This window comes from Mirounga leonina, unplaced genomic scaffold (assembly GCF_011800145.1).
Source record: "Mirounga leonina isolate KUSES-001 unplaced genomic scaffold, KU_Mleo_1.0 Mir_176, whole genome shotgun sequence".
NCBI classification, from domain to species: Eukaryota; Metazoa; Chordata; class Mammalia; order Carnivora; family Phocidae; genus Mirounga; species Mirounga leonina.
Genome location: NW_023270454.1, coordinates 44,257,737 through 44,284,149, shown reverse-complemented (window position 1 = coordinate 44,284,149; position 26,413 = coordinate 44,257,737). Strand labels below are relative to the sequence as shown.

Below are 26,413 nucleotides of genomic sequence, written 5' to 3'. Positions count from 1 at the left end.
GAAACTGGGTAAGAACAATGTAAAGAATGTATGCCTGCATTCTTACCAGGGAGCTAAGATGATGCTGTAAAGTAGGACATTCTCAGACATTTCTGGATTACTTCTCCATGCCCAAAAGGCCTGCAGACCAGAAAGATATCGGCTCCCATGCGCACGGTTAACCAGATACCCAACCCCTGCCCCCAATTCCAACAAAAAGGATATAATACTCACCAAAAAAAAAAAAATAAAACATCTATCTGGAAAATGGGGTAAAGGGGAAGAAATAGGAAAGGGCTGGAGTTTCTTTCTTTCTTTCTTTTTTTTTTTTTTTTTACTGGTTATTATATTCTAGGAGAATAAAAGTGATTCTGAAGCCACTGCCTTGGCAAGGGTAGAAAATGCAGACCAGAACGTCCAATGTGATCTTCAGATGGCTTTCTAGTTCCCATTTCACTCTGCGAGTCTCAACAATGAGGCAAAATTGCATCAAGTTTAAGAGCTCAGGTTTGGATTCACACTTTGCTTTGGTTCCTAGTTCCAGTACTTACTCCGTCACCTTGAACAGACTAAATTTTATATGACTAAGTTTCAGGATCATTTGGAGATGAAATGCAATGGTTCCTGTCAAGTCCTTAGCCCAGATTTTGGCACACAAAGCATTCCATGGATGGTAGCATTCCTTTGGATCAGAGTTTCTCAACCTCCGAAATACTGACATTTTGCCCTGGACTATCCTTTGTTGTGGGGGCTGTCCTGTGCCCTGCAGGACTTTTGCAGCATGTCTGGTCTCTATTCACTTAGATACCAGTGGCAGTCCTCCCCTCCCCCGGTGGTGACAACCAGAAATGTCTCCAGATATTGCCAAATGTCCAGTGGGGCATGGGGGAACCAAACCATTCCCTAGTAGTGAACCACTGCTTTGAATCAATCCAAGATCTAGAAGATAAGAACAACTCCATTCTTCTCCTTGGCATTTACATTTTTAAGCCCCAGCTTTAGAAAATTCATACTCTTACTTTGAAAGCCTAGTAATAAATCACATAATAACTATAGTGGTCTCAGTTCCCTCATCTTGAGATGGTATTATATCTGGGTTCACTCTTATTCTAACCCTGAAATGTCTATTCCTAACACTTTCATTTCACCAAGAATTTAAAAATGGTTTCTCCCTACGAGGAAACTTACATAAGGAATACATATTCAACTGGAAAAATTAGGAAATGCAGCTAAGGAAAAAAAGAAAGAAGGGAAAAGAAAAGAAATATCATTTATAGTCCTGGCAGTTAGAACTAACTAGGGTTAACATTATAACGAATGGGCTTTCAGATATTTTTTGAATACATAAATATGTGCATATACACAAATACACATGTACGTATATACTCACACAACACACACACATATCAAGCACGTATTGCTTGCATGCTTGTCATTTTTCCCACTCATTAATTCTAGCAATCTCCAGACCTAGTGCTAGACACTATATATTTTTTCTCATGTACCACTTCCCTCAAGAACTGGTTCATCAACTCATGTTTTCAACCACCATCTGGACATGGATTAACCAGAAACCTACCGCTTTAGTGCTTTATTTCTCCACTGAAAGACATTTTTAATTGACTGTCTGACAAGTTGAACAGTGTTACGACTACCCCCTTTACCAATAATGATGGCTATATTCAGGTTTGTTGTTGTTGTTGTTGTTGTTTTAAGCAGGCTTCACACCCAGCGTGGAGTCCAACTTGGGCTTGAACTCACGACCCTGAGATCAAGACCTGAGCTGAGATCAAGAGTCAGATGCTTAACCGACAGAATCACTCACGCATCCCAGTTATGTTAAGTTTTTTAAGTTAGGTTTGGAAGTACAATTTGACTCCCCTTTTCCTGACATGCCCCAAATCATGCCTATGGTCACCTCCTCCCTTCTCTGACTTTTTCTTCTTCCTGGTCACATCAGTCGGGTCCTAATTATTTTGGTCCAGGTGTGCGGTTTCCCAGCCTCTCTCCTGCCAATCACTTTGATCAACTTCGCACTCTCCTCTTTTCAGAAACCTACAATGACTACCCATTGCTTCTTGTATCACGGGTTAGATCTTAATAACGAGCTCCGAGCTCCGAGGGGCCTCCTCACTGCCTTCAGTTCTCCTCCCAAGGCCTTGTCTGTTGCTGCCCCAGCGCTTGCACTTCTTATTCCTTATCAACTCCTCACAGCCCGCAATTCCCTCACTCCCCTTTCTGAACAACAGTCCATTAAAAGTAAAGTAAATCAAAGCACAGGGCTGATGTCTTTTAAAAAAGAAGAAAAACTAGAACATTAATAAATTATCCTTCTGCTTGTGCTTTCGTTACCACTGGTAGCTAATTATTTATTATATTAATAAGGTGTGTCTTTTTTAGGTTATTAATGAATGCTTTATTTATTTATTTTGATTTCAAAAACACATTTGAATTTTCACCGCGTTGGATGAAATGTGTTCATGCTCCTAGAAAGTCAATCTCACAAAATGATTTTTCTTGTAGCAGGGTTTCTCATCAAGGCACATGGGCTACTTAATCCAAAAGAGGGCCAGTTTTCTCAATTAAAAAGTGTACCAAAGAATAACCCTTGAATTCCATCATTGTAACTTGGACAACGTATCACTCCATCAAATATAAACAGGAATCTGTCTGCTGTTATTATTTAAAAATTATTTTAAATCCAGCTTTTACTAGAGGATAAACTTCTTAAGGGCTGGCTGGGACCATACCTTTTCCGTCCTTTTGTGATGCTCACAGTAATGGGAATACAGCTTGCATGCAACCGGTCCTCAATAGATGTTGCTAGGTGATTCGCATATGAAGGGGAAATGCAAAGAAAAGCCTGGAGGACTGAAAGGATTTGCATGCACGCATCTTGCTGTGAATAATACAAATGTGGAGAGCGGTGACTAAGTGGGCAGCCTGGGCACTGAGGGCTTGGGCCCCTGAAACAGTCAATAATTGGAAGTTATAACGTGACTCACAGCAGCACCCGGTCGTACGATGGAGAGCAGAGGAACTGGAGGGGGTGCTGGCAGAACTCTGGGGGCTGCAGAAGGGAATCGCAGCACAGAGCACGCAATGTTTTCAGGGGGAAATACTTAACAGGAGAGACAGCATGGGGAACGAGGGAAGGAGCACTAAGACAGAAACAGGTAGTGCCTTAAAATGAAAAGATAAGGGAAAGAATTCTTAAAGCAGAGGTGAAAACTCAAGTAACTAACAAGGTTGAGTTTGGTGTGCACAAGAGCACAGCTCAGATGCTAGGTCCTCGAAAATTTTTTGCATACTTTAAAAGCGAATGTTCTTCACATGTGACCACAGAATTCTACATTAATTCTCTGCCAGGAGGTATAGTTTTGATATCCGGTCTAGGGCTGCAAAGTAAGAAAAAGCAAATTTCCGGTGTGTTTGGAGTCTATGACTTCTTTCCCTCTGCCCCCCAGCCCTCTCTCTGAATTGGACACGCCACCCTGATCCACATTTCTGCCACTAGGTTCTTCCCTTTCTAAGCTTCTCTGTGCCAAGACCACCTAAGCACTCTATGAAATGTCAAAAGCCTTGCCTGGTACTCAGAGTTCACAGATAGGTCCAGAAATTCTTGACACTCCCTTTGGAGGGTAATGGATTTCCTCAGACCTATGTGGAAAGTAAATGTCATTTTAAGTTGCTAAGTTTGTAATCTGTTACATAGCAATAGATGTTTAGTAAATTTACTAAATTTACTGTATCTATTGCTAATTACATAGCAATAGATACAGTAAATTTTCCAATAGAACTTTTATTTATTTTGGAGTTAAGTTTTATTTAAATTCCAGTTAGTTAACATACAGTATAGTATTAGTTTCAGGTGTAGAATTTAGTGATTCAACTCATCCATATAATACCTGGTGATCATCACAATATGACCCCTTCAACAGATGCAGAAAAAGTATTTGACACAGTACAACAGACATTCATGATAAAAACCCTCAATGAAGTAGGGTTAGAGGGAACATACTTCAACATAATAAAGGCCATATATGAAAAACCCACAGCTAATATCATCCTCAATGGGGAAAAACTGAAAGCTTTTCCTCTTTAGTCAGGAACAAGTCAGGGATGTCCACTCTCATCACTGTTATTTAACATAATACTGGAAGGCCTAGCCTCAGCAATCAGACAACAAAAAGAAATAAAAGGCATCCGAATCAGCAAGGAAGAAGTCAAACTTACACTATTTGCAGATAACATGATACTCTATGTAGAAAACCCAGGGGCACCTGGGCGGCTGTCAGTTAGGCGTCTGACTTTGGTTCAGGTCATGATCTCAGTGTCCCAGATCAAGCCCCATGTCGGGTTCTGCACTCAGCTGGGAGTCTGCTTAAGGATTCTCTCTGTCTTTCTCCCTCTGCCCCTCCTCCTGCTTACGCCCTCTGTCTCTCAAATAAATAAATCTTTTTTAAAAAATGTAAAACTAAAGAAAAGAAAACCTGAAAGACTCTACCAAAAATTTGCCAGAACTGACTGACATATGAAATCAGTGAAGTCGCAGGATACAAAAGCAACATACAGAAATCTGTTGCATTTCTATACACCAGTGATGAGGCAGCAGAAAGAGAAATCAAGGAATTGATCCCATTTACAACTGCACCAAAACCCATAAGATATCTAGGAATAAACCTAACCAAAGAGGTAAAAGATCTGTACTCTGAAAATTTATAAAACACTGATGAAAGAAATTAAAGAGGACTCAAAGAAATGGAAAAACATTCCATACTCATGGATTGGAAGAACAAATATTGGAGTTAAGTTTTAAAAGTTTACTAAAATGCCCATTTTAATCTACATGCCCCCAAGAGAGAAAAAAAGTTTAAAGTAATAATAGTTTTCATTATTTTGGGAATACTTGTTTACCTGCTCCTAATACATAAGAAGTTTAGATGTTATAAGTGTTCAGTTAAATTTAATCCTGCCTTCCTTTAGCTTCCGATTTTGACAAAGACAAATGATTTTTCTCATATAATGAGGTTCCCAAAACACCTTGGACACTTGAAGAGTCTAGGAGACTTGGAAGGTAAGTGGCTAGATTTTCTATTGAGGTGTTTTTCTTCTTTAATCTCATTTATCACAAATGAACAAAAAAAGGTGGCACTTTCATATTGTATATTAAAATATGACAAATAAGTAATTTTTATTTCAAACAGAGGTAAATGCAGGAGGAACAATCTTGTCATAGCTGGGATGAAAAAAACTCTTTTTATGAGCATTGAAAACTTGCTAACAGTTGGCTTGTATAAGAGAACATCAAAATAATTTTACTACTTTGTTTGCAGCCCCTATCTATAAAATTTTCACATATATGATACTGTGTTTCTCCCAGACTCTTTCCATCCTTGTTTGTCCTAGACATTTTAGATACATAATATAGGTCTGTTGAGGGGCGCCTGGGTGGCTCAGTCAGTTGAGCGTCCGAGTCTTGGCTTTGGCTCAGGTCATGATCTCAGGGTCCTGAGATCGAGCCCCCAGTCGGTCTGCACTCAGTGGGAAGTCTGCTAGAGATTCTCTCCCTCTGCCTCCTCCCCGCTTGTACTCTTCATGAGCACGTTCTCTCTCTCTAAAATTAATAAGTAAATCTTAAAAAAAATGTTGAATGGATAAATGAATAAAGCTGATTTAGAGGAAAACCGAAGCAGAGTTATATTCCCCCAGGGATTAAAAAGTATGAATAGCATATGATACGGCTAGTGTTTTAAATGAAAAAAAAACACACACAAATAGGGCTTATGCTGGGTGTGATACTATTCTAAAGGCTTTACATACTTAAGACACAGAATTGTCATAATAATCCTATCACTATCATCCCCATTTTCTAGATGAGACACCTAAAGCTGACAGAGGGTGGGAACTTGCCCAAGGTTCTACAGGGAATGAAGTGGTCAAGTCAGGATCTAGATATTTTTTTTTTTAAAGATTTTATTTATTTATTTGAGACAGAGAGAATGAGAGAGAGCACATGAGAGGGGGGAGGGTCAGAGGGAGAAGCAGGCTCCCCGCCGAGCAGGGAGCCCAATGCGGGACTCGATCCAGGGACTCCAGGATCATGACCTGAGCCGAAAACAGTCGCCCAACCAACTCAGCCACCCAGGCGCCCCAGGATCTAGATATTTGTCTGGGCTCCGGAGTCAGCTCTTGCCACCTCCCTACCAAGGCAGTTCCCTACCTGGTCTCACCCCAGCTCCTACCCAGACAGTTCTCAAGTCCAGAGAAGGCGGAGTGGTGGGAGAGAGTCCTGCAAAGCAAAGCACTGGGCCTGCTTTGTACTGTTTTGGGGAATTGTGTTTATTCACGAGTTGCTCTCACTAGACCGCCAATTTAACACTCTGCCAACTGTCCAATTATTCGTGTTCACGTGGAGCGAAGTGGGTTCTTCTCCAGCTGCACACCTTTTTTTTTCTCTACATAATTAATGAAGCTCATCAAAACCCTAGAAAACAAGCCCAGAGCACCAGCCACTCTCATTGACATGTTAATAGGGGGTCAGGTGCTCCTAACCCCACCACTGGATGTTTATTTGGCTCCAGTGCTACTCACAAATGTTCTATGTTGATGACAGGATGTGGATGCGCAAGGGCTGCGTTCCTCCTCCTGATCGGCGGCCACGTTACACACAAATGGCTGCGAAAGTATCTGAAGGCAGGAGGCCACACAGATCAGGTAGATTCTAATGATGAGAACACAAGGCCTGCTGTGTGCAGGTGGTCCAGAGGAGAGGGTCCAGCACCACTGCGAAGAGACCTCCCCGGCCAGTGGAGGACGATGGGGAGCGCTAATCTATTCTGTCCAGCTTAGGATTACGGAACATTTCAAAGATGATGCAAAGAGTCAGAGGCTTCAAAATAGCAAACAATTTTCATTTGGCTTCGCCTCTGATTGCCCTTCTGAACACAGCAGATTTTATTGTTGCTCTGGACCTGCCCTGTCCAAACACGGTGGCCACCAGCCTCACGTGGCTACTGAGCCCTTGAAGCATGATTGCTCCAATTAAGCTGTGCTGTCCCTCTCAGAGACACATCAGACTCCGAAGGCTTGGTTTGAAAAAAAAGAAAGAACGTAAACGGTCTCATTAATAATTTTTATATCGATTACATGTTGACATAATAACATGTTAAAATATTGCGTTAAACAAAAATAGTCCACCTGTTTCTTTTTGCCTTGGGTAATGTGGCCAACAGAAATTTAAAAATTCCATGGCTTGGATTTGTGGTTTGCATTATATTTCTGTTGGTCCGTGCTACTCTAGATTTGGAACACCTCCACCGGTTACCGCTCTGAGAGGGGCGCAGAGGCCGAACGATTTTCCAGGTCTTTTCTCGGGGCTCTTCTGCCACATTCACGAAAGTCTGGCTAATAGGTGATATTGAAACCAGCGCACTCTCCGTCATGAAGGCTGTTCTACCGCAGACATGAACTGCCTTCGAGAACCTTCAGTGAGCCTTCCGCCCGACAGCACAACACTCCAGGCCCTGACTGGCCCTGGTGCGAGGACACCATAGCACTGTGTGGGACATGGAACTCATATTCTCGCTGCCCTGCCCTGAGAAGCTGACCCTCCGCTCTGCATCTAGCAGCCTTTAGGGAGTGAGCAGGTGCACCCGGGGCCACCCCCGTGGGTGTGCTGTGAGTGGATGACACAGCGGTGTGCAGCAGAGAGTACACGGGAGGGGGCCGTCATGCCCGGGGAGCCTGTGGGGCTGGGGCTGCAGTCCATCTGCTTAGAGGGGGCGCCTTTTTCCCAATTCTCACCAAGACACCAGGAAAACTCGTAATGGCCTGAGATGGACCACTTTCTACACCATTTTCCTTGCACCACTGCTGAGCCTCAGTTTGGTACTGAAAGTAGTTTTTGGCTTAATAAGCCCATTAATGTCCTTTGTATAAACTGGCTAGAGCTCAGTGCAGAAAAGAAGCCCAAATAAACTTTCAAACATCTCAGATGCAAAAGCAATTAGAGGATGCAAGAATGTTTATAAACCTCTTCTAGGAAATCACAATATTAATAAATGGGAGTTATCAGTTTAGATACTATTTGGGGTCAATATTTACTGTTTAGGAAATAAAAATGTATAGGTAACCTGCATAATCTCATGAATCATATTAACTAATCATGACAGTGTTTTGGAAATCTAACTAACATGAAAGGTATTTTGATTCTTTATGCATTGGATCAGATGCAAGCCATTTGGTGTCATAAAAAAGATTAATTCCATAGAAACTTCCTCAGGAACCAAGATATAATATATATCCCTGTATAGGAAAATAACATTTTTTTCCCAAGGAGTTTTATAACCTCTAGAAAAGCCGAGAGTTGCTAGCAATAGTTAATGAAGGATGACATAATATGTTTTAAAACTTGGAACCGTGGTCCTCTAATATACCTGCATAGTGACTCTCTTTAATAGATAAGATGTGACCAAGTAAATCTTTAATATAGAAACATTACACCAAAATGATATGTCTGTTACTACTCTAAATAAAGAAAACAAACATTTTCATAATAATATGAATTTATTGAAAAATAAAAGCTTGCAGAAACAAAAAGCCCAACTCTAAAACATAGGAGTAGCTATTTGAGGCTCAATTTAACACAGACTTTTAAAAAAATTGCTATAAGCTTCCTTCACACCTTTTGCTGAGTGTGGAACAAGTACCTCAGCAAATGGGAAATAAAAATCAGAAGAATAAGGTAAAAAATAACAAGGGTTGCAATTGCTTTTAAATACAAATAAGATTTGATATTTAGATTTATATATGACCTGCTCGTCATCTTTCAGAAACTATTACACCACCCCAGTATTTAATCTTATGTTTATAAATATTTGATTCATGGGGTACTTGGGTGGCTTAGTTGGTTAAGCATCTGACTTCATGATTTCAGGGTTCTGAGATTGAGCCCCGGGTCTGGCTCCTTGCTCGGCGGGGAGTCGGCTTCTCCCTCTCTCTCTGCCTGTCCCCCTTCCCCGCCCCCCCCCGCCCTGCTCCTGTGTGTGTGTGTGCTTGCTCTCTCTCAAATAAATAAATAAATAAATAAATAAATAAATATTTGATTCATTTCCCTTTCATCTTGTCACATAATCAATCACCAAGTTCTGTTATTTCTTTCCTTTAACTGCTGCTGTGCCCGTTTTCCCTTAAATTGTAAAGAACACATCCAGATAGAGATTCTTACTATCTCAAACTTGAAATGGTAGGAAGTCCCCTAACTGTTCTCCCATGCATTTCACCAAACTGTTCCCCAACATGAACCTCTCTCTCCAGCCTGGTAATCATCTGCATTGTGCCCACTTCAGGAACAACCCTTCACTTGAAGCAGAATGCCTTTCCACCCACTCACTATCCGACCTAACTCCTGGTCATTCTTGGTCTACACAAAGCTCATCTCCCCATGGAAGCTGCTCTTTTCTACTCCAGGCTGTACTGACTCCTGCCTTCTCTCTGCCCATAATACCCCTAATGTAGAACTTAACCACTTGCTACCTGGTATTGACTTAACCGGTGTGTCTCCTTATCTCCTTGACCAGAATGCACACTGTGGGACACTGTAGATGATACTATTCTAGTATCTCTTTTTAGTCCCCAACAGTTAGAATTTTAGAAGTGAATATACACAGGGAGAGCATGCTTGGTCAAGTTTCACAATTTTCCACACTTGTGACAGACCCTTAGTTTAATAGACTCTTGCCAGGGTAAAAACAAAGCCGGACCTACTCTCTTATGTGTGAATGCACTGGATATCCATTGGGAGGCACTGGGCAGGGGCCTCAGGTGCAGTGAATGACCTTGAAAGGAAGGGAATGCCAACACCTCCCCAAAGCTCAGGAACACCTGGGAAAGGTGCCTGAATTCTATCCTTGATATAACAGTGTCAGAAGATGGAACAGCAGAGTTGTGGCCCTACTGATGTGTCTGTAAGCAGTCTTTCCCTAAGGAGGATGTCCCCAAAGAGGCCCTAAGCAAGCTTAAGTGTGCTTCCTTTAAGGTGTGCACTTCCATTCCAAGGCAGAGTTTCTCTTCCTATAGGTCCTGAGCAAAGCAGGTCAGCACACACAACACCGCACCCTCCGTTGGTCCTAAAGCAGAGGCATGGACAGCCAACCGTTCCTTGGAGAGACAAGGGAAATGCCACACTTCGTCTAGGTGGAATTGGAGGTGGGGGTGGAAATGAGGATGGACTGCTTTGTGCTATTAAGATAATCAACAGGAGTAATTCTGTGATTTACAAACACAGCTAGAATCCACAAGATTTGATCTCTTAAAAAATTTCACTCTATCCTAAGAAAAATCCATTAAGCGCAGAGTAACCTAATTTTCCTATCTTGCTTGAAACGATACAAGTCTTAGACCCTACAAAATTCATAGTTCCACAGACACTAACTGCCATATATAAGTATATACAAATTTGAGAGTGAAATAAACACAGGTTGCTTTAATTGCAGATTAAGAGTTATGTACAATTTCTCTATTAGAAAACGGTAGTGGTGGTGGGTTTATTAAAAGGCACACTCCCAGGCTCCATCTCAGACCTACTGACTCTAGTATTTGCAGCAGAATCCGATTATCTGCATCTTGAACAATTTCCCCAGGTGATTCTTGGGCCCACAAAAGCTTCAGAACCACTGATTGTTGGGGTACAAGCTCTCTAATTAAGCAAGAATATTCTTGTCCCATGAAACCTTTAAAGGGTATTCTCATAGGGTGCTAATTAAAATCTCTTTCTTGCACAAAACTATTATAAAATAAATTCCTAAAACTTTTTCTTTTCTGTTTACTCTTAGCCTCTTATTTCTAAGACTCTGACAGAATATCAATCAGGATTTTCAAAATATGCCAGTGTGTGTACGGAAATGACTTATTATACCTATCAATATGAACATTTCATTTATTACCTGGATTTTTGTAGCACTTCTGCCCACTGGTTTCCCCGCAGCTGGGAGGCCCTGGATTCAGTCAGTGATGAGTGTTCTGTCAATATTTTACCTTGCATCTGAGTTGCCAGATACTTTTGGCTTTGTCAGGGTCATGGAACCTAAATTGTTCTTATAGTCCTTGAAGTAAGTCAATACTTTCAAGATCCTAAAAACTATTCAATGGTTATAATCATAAGATCTTATTTTATTTTTTATTTTTTTTTTAAGATTTTATTCATTTATTTGAGAGAGAATGAGATAGAGAGAGCATGAGAGGGGGGAGGGTCAGAGGGAGAAGCAGACTCCCTGCCGAGCAGGGAGCCCTATGCGGGACTCGATCCCGGGACTCCAGGATCATGACCTGAGCCGAAGGCAGTTGCTTAACCAACTGAGCCACCCAGGCGCCCAATCATAAGATCTTATTTTAAAGAAGCACGAGGATCATGTTGACACTGCTGTCCTTTTGAACACATGTATTTGACATATGCAAATTTTATAGTAAGGGAGCACTTTAGATTTTATGAAACCAGCTCTACTAAAGCTCAAAATGTTAGAAGCAATAATGTGAAATTTGCTGTAAAACATAAATTTTAATATTAGACAATATTCGATATTCAGATCGAAAATGCTGAAAGTCATTGAGGGAGCCTCCAGTAGGCTGAACACCCACATTTATCTTGGCTTACTCCAATGCCCCATTACAATGAGAATAAAGGGATAAAAATGGTTAAACATTCAAGAACAAAGAGGATGGGAGATAGCAATAGCAATTGAGGGGTATCAATAAAATTTTGGAAGATGAACATCAGATGGCTGAGTGGTAAACAATTAGCAGCTTAGAGAAAGCTAAATCTAAGCCTGCAGTAGGGGAAGCCAAAAATAAAGCAAGATGATTCAAGCCAAAGAATGCTATAAATTCTCAGAAATTAGAAGGACCTCTAAATATCAGGGTGGGAGGTGGGGTGTGCACAAAAGGAAAATTGGCTAAAGTCCTGTATAATTAAGAGGTGGACCAGATATACTGCCCCAGACTGGAAGAAGGAAGGTGTACTACTTGACAGAGAGATTAAGCCACAAGTCTTTGGAATCCTAGATCCCAGTTGTAGCTGGCTGAGGGTGAATTGAGGAGCCATACAAAAACAGGGAGATGAAATGAAAGTCTACATAGCATTTAGTGAGACACTCCTCACCATCACTACCACCTACCAACTCCCTTCCTCTGCTCAGCTCCAAAAAGCCAGCCTCCAGACTTAACAAATTTCAGTAGTGAGATTGAAGGAGTCTTTTTTTGACTGGCCACAGGGAGGAAAATCTACAGACATTGACCCAGTAAAATGGCTGGGTTCTAGCCCAATCCCTCTACAGCAAAGCTCCACATATGACAAGCCCTGTGTAAACCCACAGAGCAACTAATTAGCTATATTATATCTCATTCTTAAAATAATTAGACATTTGAGAAAAGCTTCTAACATGAAAGAAAGAAAAATCAAATAAGCATATGGGTAAAGGGTGCTTGGGAGAAACAGAGACAAAGCAGAGAGCATGAGAAAACTTACTTAATTTATTTTTTATTTATTTATTTATTTATTTTTAAAAAAGATTTTATTTATTTATTTGAGATAGAAAGAATGAGAGATAGAGAGCATGAGAGGGAGGAGGACCAGAGGGAGAAGCAGACTCCCTGCTGAGCAGGGAGCCTGATGCGGGACCTGATCCTGGAACTCCAGGATCATGACCTGAGCTGAAGGCAGTCACTTAACCAACTGAGCCACCCAGGCGCCCCTTAATGAATTTAATTTAAAAGATAATATCCTTAGATCAAAAAGGGTAAATCAGAGAACAAGAAAGAACTTATGGAAATTCAAAATGTGATAAAATGAAATATTTAATTTCAGAGTTGGAGAATAAAGTTAAGGAAATCTTACAGAACATAGAACAAAAGGACAAAGATATGGAAAATTGAAAAGATATGAAAATAAGAGAACAATCCAGGAGGTCCAATACATGATGAATAAAAGTTCTAGAAAGTTAAAAATAGAGAAAAAGGAAGGGAGAAATATTCTAAGAAATAATACAAGAACATATCCTAAGGATATTTTTCCAGAGTTTTAAAGAAAAAGTTCATAGTACCGGACACAGTGAATGAAAAATGGCTACATTAAGGCATACCATTATGAAATTTCAGGAATACAGAGAAGATCTGAAAAGCTCTCAGAGTGGGGGGGAAAAAAACCAGTCACACACATAGAAGGGGGATCCAAATGTCACTAGATTTTTCAACAGTATGAAAGCCACAGGATCTTGAAGAAATGTCTTTGAAATTCTGACTGAATGTTTCCTAACTATAATTCTACATCTGGCAAACTGTCAATAAAATGTGAGGATAAAGTTATTTTCAAAAACAGCTTTCATCAAAACAGTCTCTTGAGCACCCTTTCTTAGCAGGTTCTGAGGATGTGCTCTAGCAAGAAAGAGGTGGAGGGAACAAGAAAACAGGTAGTGTGATGGGAAAGGGGTAAAACATTCCAAGAATAATGGTGAGGGGCAGTTGCAGTATTTCAGTTAAGTAGCAGACCAAGAAAGCTGTAGAAAGAAGAAGACTGGAGCAAGAGGGTATAAACCTTCAGGAGAGACATTAAAGGAAAGAAAGATCAAGGAAAAGAAAGAGAGAAGTGAGAGAAAAGGGAGAGGGAAAAAATAGGAAAGAAAATATAAGAAAAGCAGATTATTTGATTTTGATCATATCTCGAGTTTTACAGAGTCGGACAAATTTGAGGATGGATTGAAGGTAGGTATAAGGACAACACCAATAAAAAAGAGACTATTATTAATTCCAGGGAAAACAAAAAGTTGTGTAAGAAAGGGAATATAATCATAGTATACTACATAATGAAATTGTGATGTGCTATGCAAAAATCACTCATGTAAATATGGAATACTTTAAAATCATAATTTGTGATGTATCTAGTTACATTGAGAGTTTAGGGAAGAGAAACAGAGAGACTCTGTGTGTGGCGGTTATGCTTGTGAGGAGGTAGTATAAGCAGGTTAAATCCTCATCTTCTACAGAATCAAATCATTGAAAAATTGAGAACCAGCAGTTGATGGAGGTAAATAAGAGAAAACAACTTAAGAATGGAGGGGATGAAGCGGTAGACGGCTGTTTCTCCTCAGAAGACTTGCAGTGCTATCTAACTTTCGAAACTATGTCATGTATTATTTGAATAAAGTAAACAATATATCTTAAGGAAACTAAACAAAGGGGCTCCAGGTTTTTAGAGTTAAGCAAAATATATCTTCAAAGAGATTTCCAAGACGGCTGTGAATACTAGAGCTCTGTTCTTTTTGTGGAGATTTTATGGCTAAAAAGCTCGTAATAATATACCTCACATGGTACCCAACATATTTTGGTAAAATAAGATTGAAAGGGGAAAACATTCTATAACATATGAGCGTACATCTTCTCATCGTGATATATACAGCCACACGTAGCAAACACACGTGCAAAGAATAACGTAGCACAGAAGTCTATGATTTCTCTAGTCCTATGATAGTAACTACTAAAAATTAACATCACATTTTGGAAATTATTCGCTTTCCACTATTCCATGTAGGAATTATTTTTGGGCTTTGGGTATCCCTGTCACATTCCTTGACCAGCAGGCTGTCATTTGCTTTTGGTTTACTTCTTTCATAGTTGCTCCACTGTTTTTTTGTTTGTCAGACACAGAGACTGAGTTCGCTGTCCCAGCAATCCCACTGTTGTTCTTTTGGTTCAAGATAACCACCTCCTATCAAAGGATTCTTTTTAGACCTGTCTTTCCGGTTCTTCTATTTGATCTCAAAAACAGCTCTGTGTTATTTTTGCTAACGCTCTCTCCACTGGAGCTGATAATCAAGTAAACATATTTTTGGCTTGAACTTTGATAATTGCCGTGTTTAATGATTTATTAAACATCGTTATGTTGAAGACACAGTGTTAGGTACTATGAAAAAATAGCAAAAATAGAGAGACAGACACACACAGAGGCAGAGACGGAGGGAGGGAGAGAGAGAGAGACAGAGAGATCCTGTCTTTGAGAAATGAGATTAGGAAAAGATAATAGAGAAACAGGACCAAAATACGTTCTGGTTATTTCAACACAGAAACACAAATTTTAAAAATTAAAGAGCAATCCAGAAGGCCCAGTATATGATGAAGTTCCAGAGAGTAAAAAAAAAAAAAAAAGAAAGAAAGAAAAGAAAAGAAAAGGGAAAGAAGAAAAGATCAAAGAAATAATACAAGAACATAACCCTAAGAAGATTCTAAAGCTTAAAATGGTGGAAATTTTATCGATAGTTTCACTGTCACTGTTTTAGCTGAAGTTTGATGGGACTTAAGAGAAGAAGTGAAAACAGGATGTGGAGAGAGAAAGGAAAAGAGAGGGAGTGTGGGGAGTGGGTTTTAGCACTATCTCTAGAAGGAGGGAGGAATTTACAAATAATATATGTAAATGAATAGACAATAATGGTATCACCTCAATCCAACTGACAAAGTGGATAAATAAGGATTTTTAAAAAAGAATCAGTGAAGCATAAGCTTTTTTTAAAACAGGGGATTTTCTTTGTTTAAAAAGTATTTTTCCTGATGGTAGAATTAACATATATGATAGAAAATTTAGAAAATTCAGTAAATTATAAGAGGAAAACAATAATCACAATTTTACCAACCCAAAATTCCACTCCTAATATTTTAGATACTCAGTATTTTTCTACACATATCAAAAAACACAACCTGGACTATAACATACAAGCTATTGTATGATCTGATTATTTTGTTCATCTTATGAGCATTTCCATGTGATTAATCACTTATTAATATCATGATTTTCATGTACATTATTTATTTTTCCAAAATATTTATTTTGGTCCCCATTTTTCATTATCATAAGCTTGTTTCATTACCATGAACATAATCTTTGTACATAAATCTTTAATTTTCTAATTGCAATGAATAACATGTACATTCTGAGTAGTGGCATTACTCAATAAAACATATTTGATATTTTGAAATAAGCTTTTTTTGTTTCTAGTTTTTGGTTCCTTCTTTAAAAACAATATCCAGGTAAGTGAGAAATGGCATCTTCTGAGAGAAATGGCATTGTCTGCATATATCCCAATCAAGTAAACATCTGTATAAGATAATTACCTTGAAATAAATGTTTCAGTATTATTGGCTTTGGTATTCAAGTCGTTCATTAAAACTAAGTGTTGATCATGGTCCTTGTGGCCAACAGAGAGTAAAGTGAATTTTCACTAGCAACAGCAGAAAACAAATTTGAACTACACCTATGTATAATTATATTTTATATCTTGCCTGTAATTTGAGCTTGTATTTGTGTAATGTACTCGCATATAGAGTAATTAACTATTCTGAGAGCTATGTAAATACTGCTCCACAATCAGGTGAAAGCATGAAATAAATGGTATGTTTGCAGAAAGATATTCACATGTTTATATATGTATTTTGAAGCTTTTTTCAAACAGTGGTGAGTTAATATTTCATTAAAAAGTGTGCTTTTGCTTGATGGTTCTTTTTGAGGTTAAGAAGTGATTATTCTAATAAGGCCTCAAAAAGGCAGACTCTGTCCACTCTGAAAGTACCTCGTGAGATGGAAGGAAAAGAGGAGGATCCCAGAGATTTAATCCAGAAAACCATCACTTTTGTTTCTACACTTGACTGAATCCTTTCAAAACATGAGCTCTGTAGCTCAAGGCTTCGGTTACTCATAGTTAGGCAAGCATAAGGACCTGAAATAAGTACCTTTAAAATTCATGTTCCAGCAAAGACAAGAACTTCATCCCAAGTTAGCAAATTTCAAAAGACATTTAGTGAAGGTGGGGAGTGAGGATGGGTTCACATTGCACCCACATGTCTGCAGAGCCTGTGAGTTGGAATTAATCATCTTTGGTCTGGCTTGGAGGAAATACTTCACTGTTGCTCAAGGAAAAACAGCAAATGTAGAAGCACAATTTGTATTAAGATTAACAACAGACCATTCTGACAGCTTGTGATCTCATAAACCTCTGACGTGTCTGGGCTACAACAAACAACCCTGTGTGTTGCCTCTATTTTGGCCTCCTTCAGAACTTAATACTGAAGTGTATAAAATGTTGCCTTTTCCAGTGGTGCCTTTTTTTCTTAATGAAACCAAGATAAAAACATAAAAGCTCACATTTCAATGATGTTTTTCTACCAGCTACTGATTACAGCTGGCGTAAACCAAGCTATATTTTTATTTCTCCAGACAGAATTTCTATGGAGCTGGCCGGCATGTGCAAACAAGAAACCACTGTGAGGTTTTGGGCTTGGAAGGCTGTGAAGGACAAGAATCAAGCCATAGAGCTCAGGCCTGTCTCTGCAGGCCAGCACCACCTCCATCAAGCCTCCATCAAGCTGCGGGAGGGTGGGTGTGGGGTGGGGCGTCCGACCGGGGAGATGCAAACAGCCCCTAGTGATGCAAGATCTTCCCAGAGCTTCTAATGCATCCAACTGTGGACACATATCCAAGTACTAGTTAGAACCTGTTTGCCCGTGAGAGCCCTTAAAGCAAAGAATTTGCTGCAAAACCCCCAACTACGATGCAAATGTCAGAATCCTGAGAGGACTGAGGCACAACATAGCAACTGGTAGTGGAAGGGTGGCTCTAGCGAGTTCACCCATGTTGGAGGAAAGGCAGTAGAACAGTGCATTTCCCCACTCCTTCAACGTAGAGAAGCTGCTCCTGGTCAGGATGGGGGCAGTGAATGCTTGTCAATGAGGATTCACTCCCCAACTGGTTGCCACTCATTTTTACCACAGGTCACTGAGAGCCCTACACCCCTAAACCAGGATGTCCTGAAGAAAGACACTGGGAAAGAGGAGAATTTATTGTGATCCAGCACTAAGATCTATCCCGCATCAACTTTTCCTGGATGAGAGCTGAACGCATCGGGAAGGTTTTATTGCACTCCCAAGTCACGCGGCGTTGAAACAGCATCTAAAAGTGCTAGTTCAGCAGCCAGTGTTTAAATGGGGAATGGCCCTTCAGAAAGCCACCCTCCACTCGGAAACTACGGGCAACTCTCCCACCTCCAACCATCAAGAATCCACGTTTCCGGGCGCCTGGGTGGCTCAGTTGGTTGGGCGACTGCCTTCGGCTCAGGTCATGATCCTGGAGTCCCAGGATCGAGTCCCGCATCGGGCTCCCTGCTCAGCAGGGGGTCTGCTTCTCCCTCTGACCCTCCCCCCTCTCATGTGCTCTCTCTCATTCTCTCTCTCAAATAAATAAATAAAATCTTTAAAAAAAAAAATTAAAAAAAAAAAAGAATCCACGTTTCCATTATTCACAGTTCAGTGAGATAGGCGGAGATGTTCAGGGCCTTATGAAACCGCTGCGGAGATCCCTGAAACGCTCCGGCCCCGCTACCGTAACCCCGAGTCTAGGACTCTGTGACCTGGGAGAGAAGCCAGGAAGGAGCAGCATGCTTTGCCCTGTGACCTCCACGGCCTGCCTCTCTCGGAGCGCGAACTTGACCGTACTTTCTGGTTCCTTATCTGCTGGCGGGAAGAAAGGAAGTTTGATTCCTCGACGTTCAAACACAGGAAAGTCTACCGTCCCAACCTTTTCCATCTCTTAGAAGAAAGGGGGAAAACCATACAAAACGAAGCACAAACCAGAACCTACGCCTGGCAACGCCAGGAGGCAGGACGGGAAGGAACCGGCACGCAGGGACCGAAAGCCCGCCGCCCCCGGCGCGCGGAGAGCAGGGCGCGCCGCGGGTCTGAAACGCACCAGCAGCGCGGCGCGAACCGCTCGCGCTCACACTCACCTGCCCGTGGGACGGAAGCGCGGCGTAAGCCATGGGCTGCGTCAGCACGCCTTTCTGCTTCAGGAGAAGCAGGCGCTTCTGCTCCTCGCTCAGGTGCGCCCTGGGGGCCTGGAGCTGCGGCGGCGGCGGCGGCGGCGGCGGCGGCTGCTGTGGCGGCGGCGGCGGCGGCGGCTGCTGGATGTAGGGCATCACCGGGTTTTTGTTGGGGTTGGCCATCGGGGGGGTCATCCTCTGACTCAAGTCCGCGTTGAAATGGGTCAGAGGCTTAGTGTTGCCGTAGGTGAGAATATTGTGCTGTTTGTTTAAGGAGTTGGTACCCAAGTTATTTGGCTGCTGATTGATCATACTCATGTGGTTCTGAGGGAGGTAGTTATTCATTGTCGTCTTCTGCAGGTTGGTTGCCATGGGAGGCACTACGGGGTTTTGGTTGTTAAAGGCTTGGGGGTACATCATTGGGCTATTTGGTTTTTCCGCAGCGAAGGCTGCTCCGTAGGGGCTGGACGGGGGCCCCAAGGGCGACCAGCTGGAGGTCTGGTTGGAGTGGTGCTGTTGCTGCTTCTGTTGCATGAGTTTGGCCCTCTGCTGCTGCTGCGCGGCCATCTGCTTGAGCTGCTCCGCCGGCGACATGTCGGAGCTGGCCCCGGCCACGGGCCCTGCTGCCGGATTAAGGAGATAACCGTTTCCAGGCCGGGCTGGGGCTTGGCCTGGAGCGTGCGCTTGGCCGGGAGTCTGAGGGGACTGGACAGCACAGTTTGCTGGTGAGCTGGCGGGGTTTGGAGCTGCGGGAGTGCTGGCCACCGAAGGCAAACTCGCGGCCGTGGGGCCCGTAGAAAAGGGAGGGCCAGAGGAGGAGGGCCTCGCCTGGGGAGATCCCAGGGAGACGTGTGCAAAAGGCGAGTGGGAGGGGTCGCTCTTCACACTCGCACTCTCCTGGGAGAGAGGGGTCTCCGTCGCCGGCTGCGAGAATTCGGGCTCCTTCTTCTCCTCAAAGTCTTCGTTGAACAGGTCCTGTATGTCATCCTCAGGGACCGTGTTGGCCAGCTCATCGATTAATTCTTGCCACTCCTGATCATTCAGGTTAATGTCTGAGAACAGCTTGTTCTGATTTGAAAGAGACGTTTCGGATGTGTCTAAGCAAGTAGGGTCATCTAGAGGCTCTTGTTTGAGGTCCTTGCTCTGCAGGATGGTGAAGCTGTCCTCCAGGTCACTGCAACCGTTGACAGGAAGTTTGATCTCTGGAAGCCTACCATTCTTACTTAGATCTTCTAGAAGCCCGGGAGTGTGAGTCCCACTATTCTGCAAGGGCAAAGAAGGCTTCAGGTCAAGTTGGTGAAGAGGAGAAGCTGAAGGCAGTGGCATATTGAGGGTTTCCATTCCTGTAGGAATGTCCTTTCGTATTCTCTTGCTCGTTGGAGAAAAACTCCCATCGCAAGCACCATTCTGCTGGTCTCCATTAAGTGGTGATCGAGCTCCTTCCAACTTCCTCTTCACAGTCTCTTGGAGCTGGGAAAGAAACGGGAAAGAGGGTGGTGAGTAAATCTCCAAGTCATCGTTCACTCTTTGAGCAAGGTGATGTACGACTGCTGTGAACTAACTTTTAAATGCTTTATCACACACGGGAAAGAAGTTCCACATCTAATTTCAAGAGTGGCCAGGCTTCAAATCCTGTGGGGAAAGGTTTTATCTAAAAGAACAGCTCATGAGGCTAAGAGATAGAAAACAAAATAAAGATTGGAGGGTGGGGAACAAAAGAAAAAGAGACAGTTAAAGGCAGTACTTCTCTTACAGCAGAGAATCATCCATCATTATTTTCCAAAGCAACGCATAATGTGAGACTTGGCCCCAAATGTGTTATACTTTCGCAAGATGTTAATACCTATCTTAACTTCTTCTCACATCTTAACTGAAGACGTCAAGGAATTAAATCAACAGTATTTTGAAAAACACTCAAAATCCTCTAAGAATATGGAATTTAACGTTTACTGAATAGCACAGAAATGAAGATTAATGGTTGACATGACCCACAACTTCCTTCCAGTTCTTGTTTACTTGGCCACCCAGCACCTTGTGATGCAGCAACCCGCTCTGCTCTAAAAGCATGCTTCCATTGCTTTCCATGCTATCACATTTTCCTGGGTTTCTTTCTTTCTCTCCGTCTGCTCTTTCTCAGTGTCCTATGTATTCTTCGTTCTTTCTCCTAAATGTTGGAATTCCTCATTGTTTGCTCATAAGCTTTTGTTCCTGCCCACTCTACATGCTTAACTACATGATTGCATCCATTTCAACAGCTTCAACCATCTTCTCTAGGCTGATGATCCTGTTAACGAGGTACCCAGTCCAGTCTTCTCTGCGGAGTTCTATTAACTTCAGACCCCTCTTCCTGGATGTTTCATAGGCATCTAAAACTCAACACGTCTCAGCAGTGAGCTGGTTATCAAACATGATCCTCAACCATGCTCTCCATCCCAGTATCTACCCAGTTCCCTACTCAATATCTACTCACTTACCCAAACTGGAAACCTGAGCATTCTTCTCAAAACGCCTCACATCACCAACCACCAAGTCCTATGGATTCCACATCTAAAATATCCCTCTAATATGTCCACTCATCTCCAAACTCACTGCTACTATCCTAGGCCAGGATACCATTTTCTCTGGCTAAATTGTTGCAATAGTCTTCTCACTAGTCTCTTTGCCTTGCCTCCATTCACCCTCCATTACTCTTTCATCTATTCTTTTATCCATTGCTTTGCTCTCCAACAATCTATTCTCTACGCTGCCACCTCTTTCAAGAAATACTTTGCCTTTCCTGTTTCTAACTCTGCAATGGCTTCCATTGCCTTTAGATTGAAATCCAATCTGAGCCTACTTCACCTGGTTTCTGCTCATCATTCCGGGTTCATCTTCTTGCTTCTCTGTTTAACATCACCTCCCTGTCCTCTGCCAAACATTTTCTATCAACTCCCTAGAAAGTCTTTCAGTTTCTTAGATGTGCCAAGCTTCCTTCTACCTCCAGGGTAGAAAACCTGTTGTTTTCTTTTCTTGGAACAAACTTCTCCCGCCCCCCTCCCCTAGGTCAACAGCTACTCATCCTTCAGATTGTATCTTAGATTTCACTTCCTCTAGGAAATCTTCTTACCTCCCTTCCCCACCCCCAACTACATTAGGTCCCTTCTTTGATCCACCTATATTGGGTTGGATATCCTGGAATAAGTTTTTCCAAGCAACCTCTACTTCCCCAGTTGGAGCTCCTACCACCATACTTTGGGGCGATTGCTTCAGTGTCTGTTTAGTGAGCTCCAAGAGTGTAGTAGGTACTCTGACTGATTTGCTTACTGTGTATCTGTGGGGCCACACCTGGTGTTCAGGCTCACAGCAGTAGTTGATAAATAATGGCAAACTGAATGATTAATTCTGCTGTCTAATTCACAGGAGCTGAAAGAGGTGAGTTTTAATCAGAGCAGGAGGCAGCCTCATTGGACCCTAAGAAATGCCTGACTTTCTTGGTGTGTGCCATGGATTGGCTGATTTATAGAAAAGATAATGTCTGCATAGATCGCTAACAATTTAGTGTGCAATCCAATAGAGGGCCCTGGTGCACATGATCTGCGAGGGATGAAGCCGTGTGATGCTCCTTCAGCTCAGGCACAGCACCGTCCATCAATAGCCCCAGACTTTGGGGCAGATGGCCCCTACAAGAGAGTTTTTTGCTCAAAAAGCTGCAGGACCCAGACCTCCCCGGTGGGGACCTTGTGCAGCAGGAGTCCAGCCCTGACGGTTGCGGGGCCTTTGCTTTCCTGTTCTGTGGGAATTTTTGCCACTGGAACTTGAGTATGACCCAGGAGCTGAGGTTCCTGGTAATGGGAATTCTTACCCTGGAGAATGTAGAGTGTTGTGTCCACTAAAATGGACTTATCTGAGAAGTCCAGTTAAGGAAACTCTTGTTAACTCTGTGGATTTATTAACTATAAACCTTATTCATCCGTCTGCCCCCTTCCTTTCTGCCAGAAAGGGGCCAGTGTGTGGGGCTCTGATCAAAGAGCTTGGCATAGGGTAAGTACTGAGGAAGTGGCTGCTGAATGACCACAGGAAGACTAAGTCAGGTTAGAAGAGGGATTCAGTAACTTCACAGAGTGGAAGGCAGAAGGCAGGATGACTTGGGGAGCAGGGAGGAGGGAGAGCGGTCCTCCACTTGGGCACTCTCTTATTCCTGCAAAGGTGCAGTGCATCATGGAAGCAAGGGGAGAGAGGAACAGAGTTCCCTCTGACCCTGTTCTTCAGCACTCACACGTGGAACTGCCAGGGCTCTAGAGGAGCCCCATGTATAATAAAACCAATCTGCAGATGGTTTGGGGGACTCTAAGCAGTACCACTTGATTGCTATGCTCTCATAAGTAGAGGATTCCATTTCAAAAGTAAACAGAAAAGGTCCTTGAGTAAAAATCCAGTCTAACCCTTGTTCCTAAATCTGATATTTTTAATCACAACACCAAACACTGTCTGCAGTCATTTAGTAGAAGCCCCAGAATTGCTGAAAACAAGGGCCTAACTGGGACACACTGGAATTTGACTTCAAAAAAGATGCTGGCTCAATCCATCCTACGAGGCAGAAACTGCTAGAAAATTCAGGTATGGCAGATACCTGAATGTAGCTCCAACGCTCAGCAGCAAGTTCAAATATCACAGCTTCAGGGCCTAAAGAAGAGAAGACTTGGGGCCCTTGGCACCACTGTTAAAAAAAAAAATGTCTTAAAAATGAACCTGACTTTATTTTAGAAAGTTCAGGTCCATGATTCTGTTGTTGGCCATGAAATAGATGGGGCGGGATGGGGAAATAAAGACAAATGGTCTGTTTGTTCCTCTGTAAAACGGTGGCTGAGACCATGCTGAAGGACACGTCTGGCTGGAACCCCAAGTTTCACCTCTTCCAGCTGAGGGGGCCTACCTGGGTGAGGCAGCACTGGGCAGTAATACAGAAACAGGAGCCCTGGCTCTGTAGTTAGAATGCCTGGGGTCAAACCTGAGACTACCACCTCCCCCACCCCCGCCACCGAAGAGTTAATACATATAAATGTCGTCTGGTACTTAATACATTAGCTATGATCCCCTCCATTAGAAAGTGAGTTACATGAGGGAAGGGATTTTTCTCTTTTGTTCACTAATGGGTCCCCAGTAGCTCAGAGTTGATGGTCGATCATTATCTGTTGAATGAATGGATCCTGGAAAACTTCTTTAACTTCTCCTAAGTTTTGGTTTCCTTATCTGCAAAATGGGTTAATAATATCTAGCTCATAGAGTTACTGCGAGAACAAACTTAAATGCAGTAACATAGAAAACACTTAGCTTCATGCCCGGTAACCTGTAAGTACCCACCTAAGCCTTAGCTATTATTATCTTTAAAATTCAGTGAGGGGCGCCTGGGTGGCTCAGTCGTTGAGCGTCTGCCTTCGGCTCAGGTCATGATCCCAGGGTCCTGGGATTGAGCCCCGCATCGGGCTCCCTGCTCCGCGGGAAGCCTGCTTCTCCCTCTCCCACTCCCCCTGCTTGTGTTCCCTCTCTCGCTGTCTCTCTCTCTGTCAAATGGATAAAATATTAAAAAAAAAAATTCAGTGATACCAGTATAGTCACAACTGCAAGTGAGATCGATTACTTTCTGGATCTTCAAACTACAAATAGGTAGAATGATAATATTTCTGTTCCCTAGCTGGCAAATCCTCATGTTTTCCAAGCATCTGGCGTAGCTTTTTTTAATATGAACAACAAAAATCAAGTTTGCCATTCAAGCCGAAGTCCAAACGCTAATGCATTCGTGTCCTAGATTGTAGGGCGGCACGAGATTGCTGAGGTTCAAATTGAATGCATTTTCAGCATGTGACCGGAATGGAGCTGCTGAGTATTTCCTTTTCCTTGAGGGCCTCAAGTTCTCCACTGCTGGTCCCTTTATTGACATACAACATTTGGGAAATAAGCAAATAAGAAAGACATCACTGAATATGCTATGTTGTGGTTTTATGTTTTGTTGTGCCCCAAATAGAGCAATCTTAGAATCTCTACTGTCTATCTCATTATTGTTTGCTCTACGGAAAGGTGGTTTGTGAGTCTAATTCTCTCATGTCCCTCTCACAAGACAGAAGGAGAACAGGCAGGAAGAGATAGAACCTGTGAGCTTGAGAAGGCTGAGGAACTCGCAAGCACTCTGCTCAGTGAGCAGGAGGATGGCTGACTGAATAGAGGGGTATCCTTGTGAGCCCCTGCCTCCCAAGGACTCGGGTAAGAGTCTCATCCCAAATGGCTTCATCTCAGGGAAGTCCCTGGCCCTTCTGCCGTACAAAGCTGGAAGCCTCTTAGTATGATTTGTGCCCTTGCGGAAGAATCACAGAAACTCTTTACTGAGCATCAGCTTCCTTGTTCCTCTCTTACTGTTATTACATATAAATGTTTTCACCCATTAAGAGAGGCTGTGGTGCCAGGAGCTGAAGTATGCTGTTCATCCCATGCCTGTGACAATATGGGCCACTAGCACGTGTCAGTTACTCCAGAGGAGACAAGTCGTCCTCCAGAATGGCTTCAGCACGAGTCTCTCACCTCCAGTGTGGCTTGATAGCGTTGGTCTCCCATGAAACCATGATGTGCGTGGATGTAGGTGTGAGAGACAGACAGACAGACAGACAGACAGAAAGGGGGCATGGGGGTAGGGGAAGAGAGGAACCGAGAGACACAGAAAGAAATTGAGAGGCTGAGAGAGACAGAATGGTTTGGGAGGTGTGATAGGACACTCACACCAGTAGTAAGAAGAATAGCTTTGCCTTTGGGGTTATAAAGTACTTTCACAAAGGATCGTATTTTATCCTCATATAAAATCTTTGGGGCAGGTCATGTGCTGCTCTTACGGCTCTATGGGGAAAAGGTCAGTGCTTTGGAGAAGGTGGAATGGGGCGGGGTAGATGACACCCATAACAGGGATGAGGAACATAGCTAAGATTACCAGGCCTCTGCTCACACAGAGGCGCTTCTTAGGGGTCCCCTGGGCCAGCATACCCTCGAAAAAGAGATTCTTTCTGCCTTTTGGCTTTTAGCAGTGCTAGTAAGTCAAAAAACAAAATAAAACAAAAACCTCATATTGCCTTGGCCCTAATTTTGCATGAAATTGGGCAGGGTCATGGAGCCTGGTAATAAAGAAGATGATACTGCTATTAATAATGGAGCCTTTAAGATGAAAGCCATCGGGGTAAGCCATCAGATTCCTTGTCTCCTACGCCTAATGCTTGTAAAAAATAGGGTTTATTATAATTATCTTATGGAGAAGGAACTTCAGGCATAGTAAGATAAAGCAAGATTACAAAATGACAGAGCTGGGGCGGGGGAGGGGGGGAGGAGGGGAAGGGGGACCCAGGTTCAAATTCAGACTCAGGCCTGACTGCAGAGCCCACACCACACCCTCCCCCATGGATGGCAAAGCCTGGTTGTGCCTTCATCACTGGCCCTGGACTCCGATGCTGATCATCAGAATGCTCTCTCACACTGTTTTCAGGAATCATCCCCGATCCCATTCTCTCCAACCACCCACACCCAATTAAACCTCAAGAACTATCTGTTCTTATCATCTACGAATTTTA

General features: G+C 42.6%; 1 protein-coding gene across 2 annotated transcripts in view; it reads right to left on the bottom strand.

Annotated features, from left to right (window-relative positions):
- The window catches only part of MAML3 (mastermind like transcriptional coactivator 3), a 397,800-nt gene that overhangs the window by 144,044 nt on the left and 227,343 nt on the right, over positions 1 to 26,413 (bottom strand). For both annotated transcript variants that reach the window (XM_035023028.1, XM_035023029.1), the window contains exon 2: positions 18,798 to 20,300. In XM_035023028.1, the coding sequence (XP_034878919.1) occupies positions 18,798 to 20,300 (1,503 nt within the window). The remainder of the gene's footprint in view (positions 1 to 18,797; positions 20,301 to 26,413) is intronic.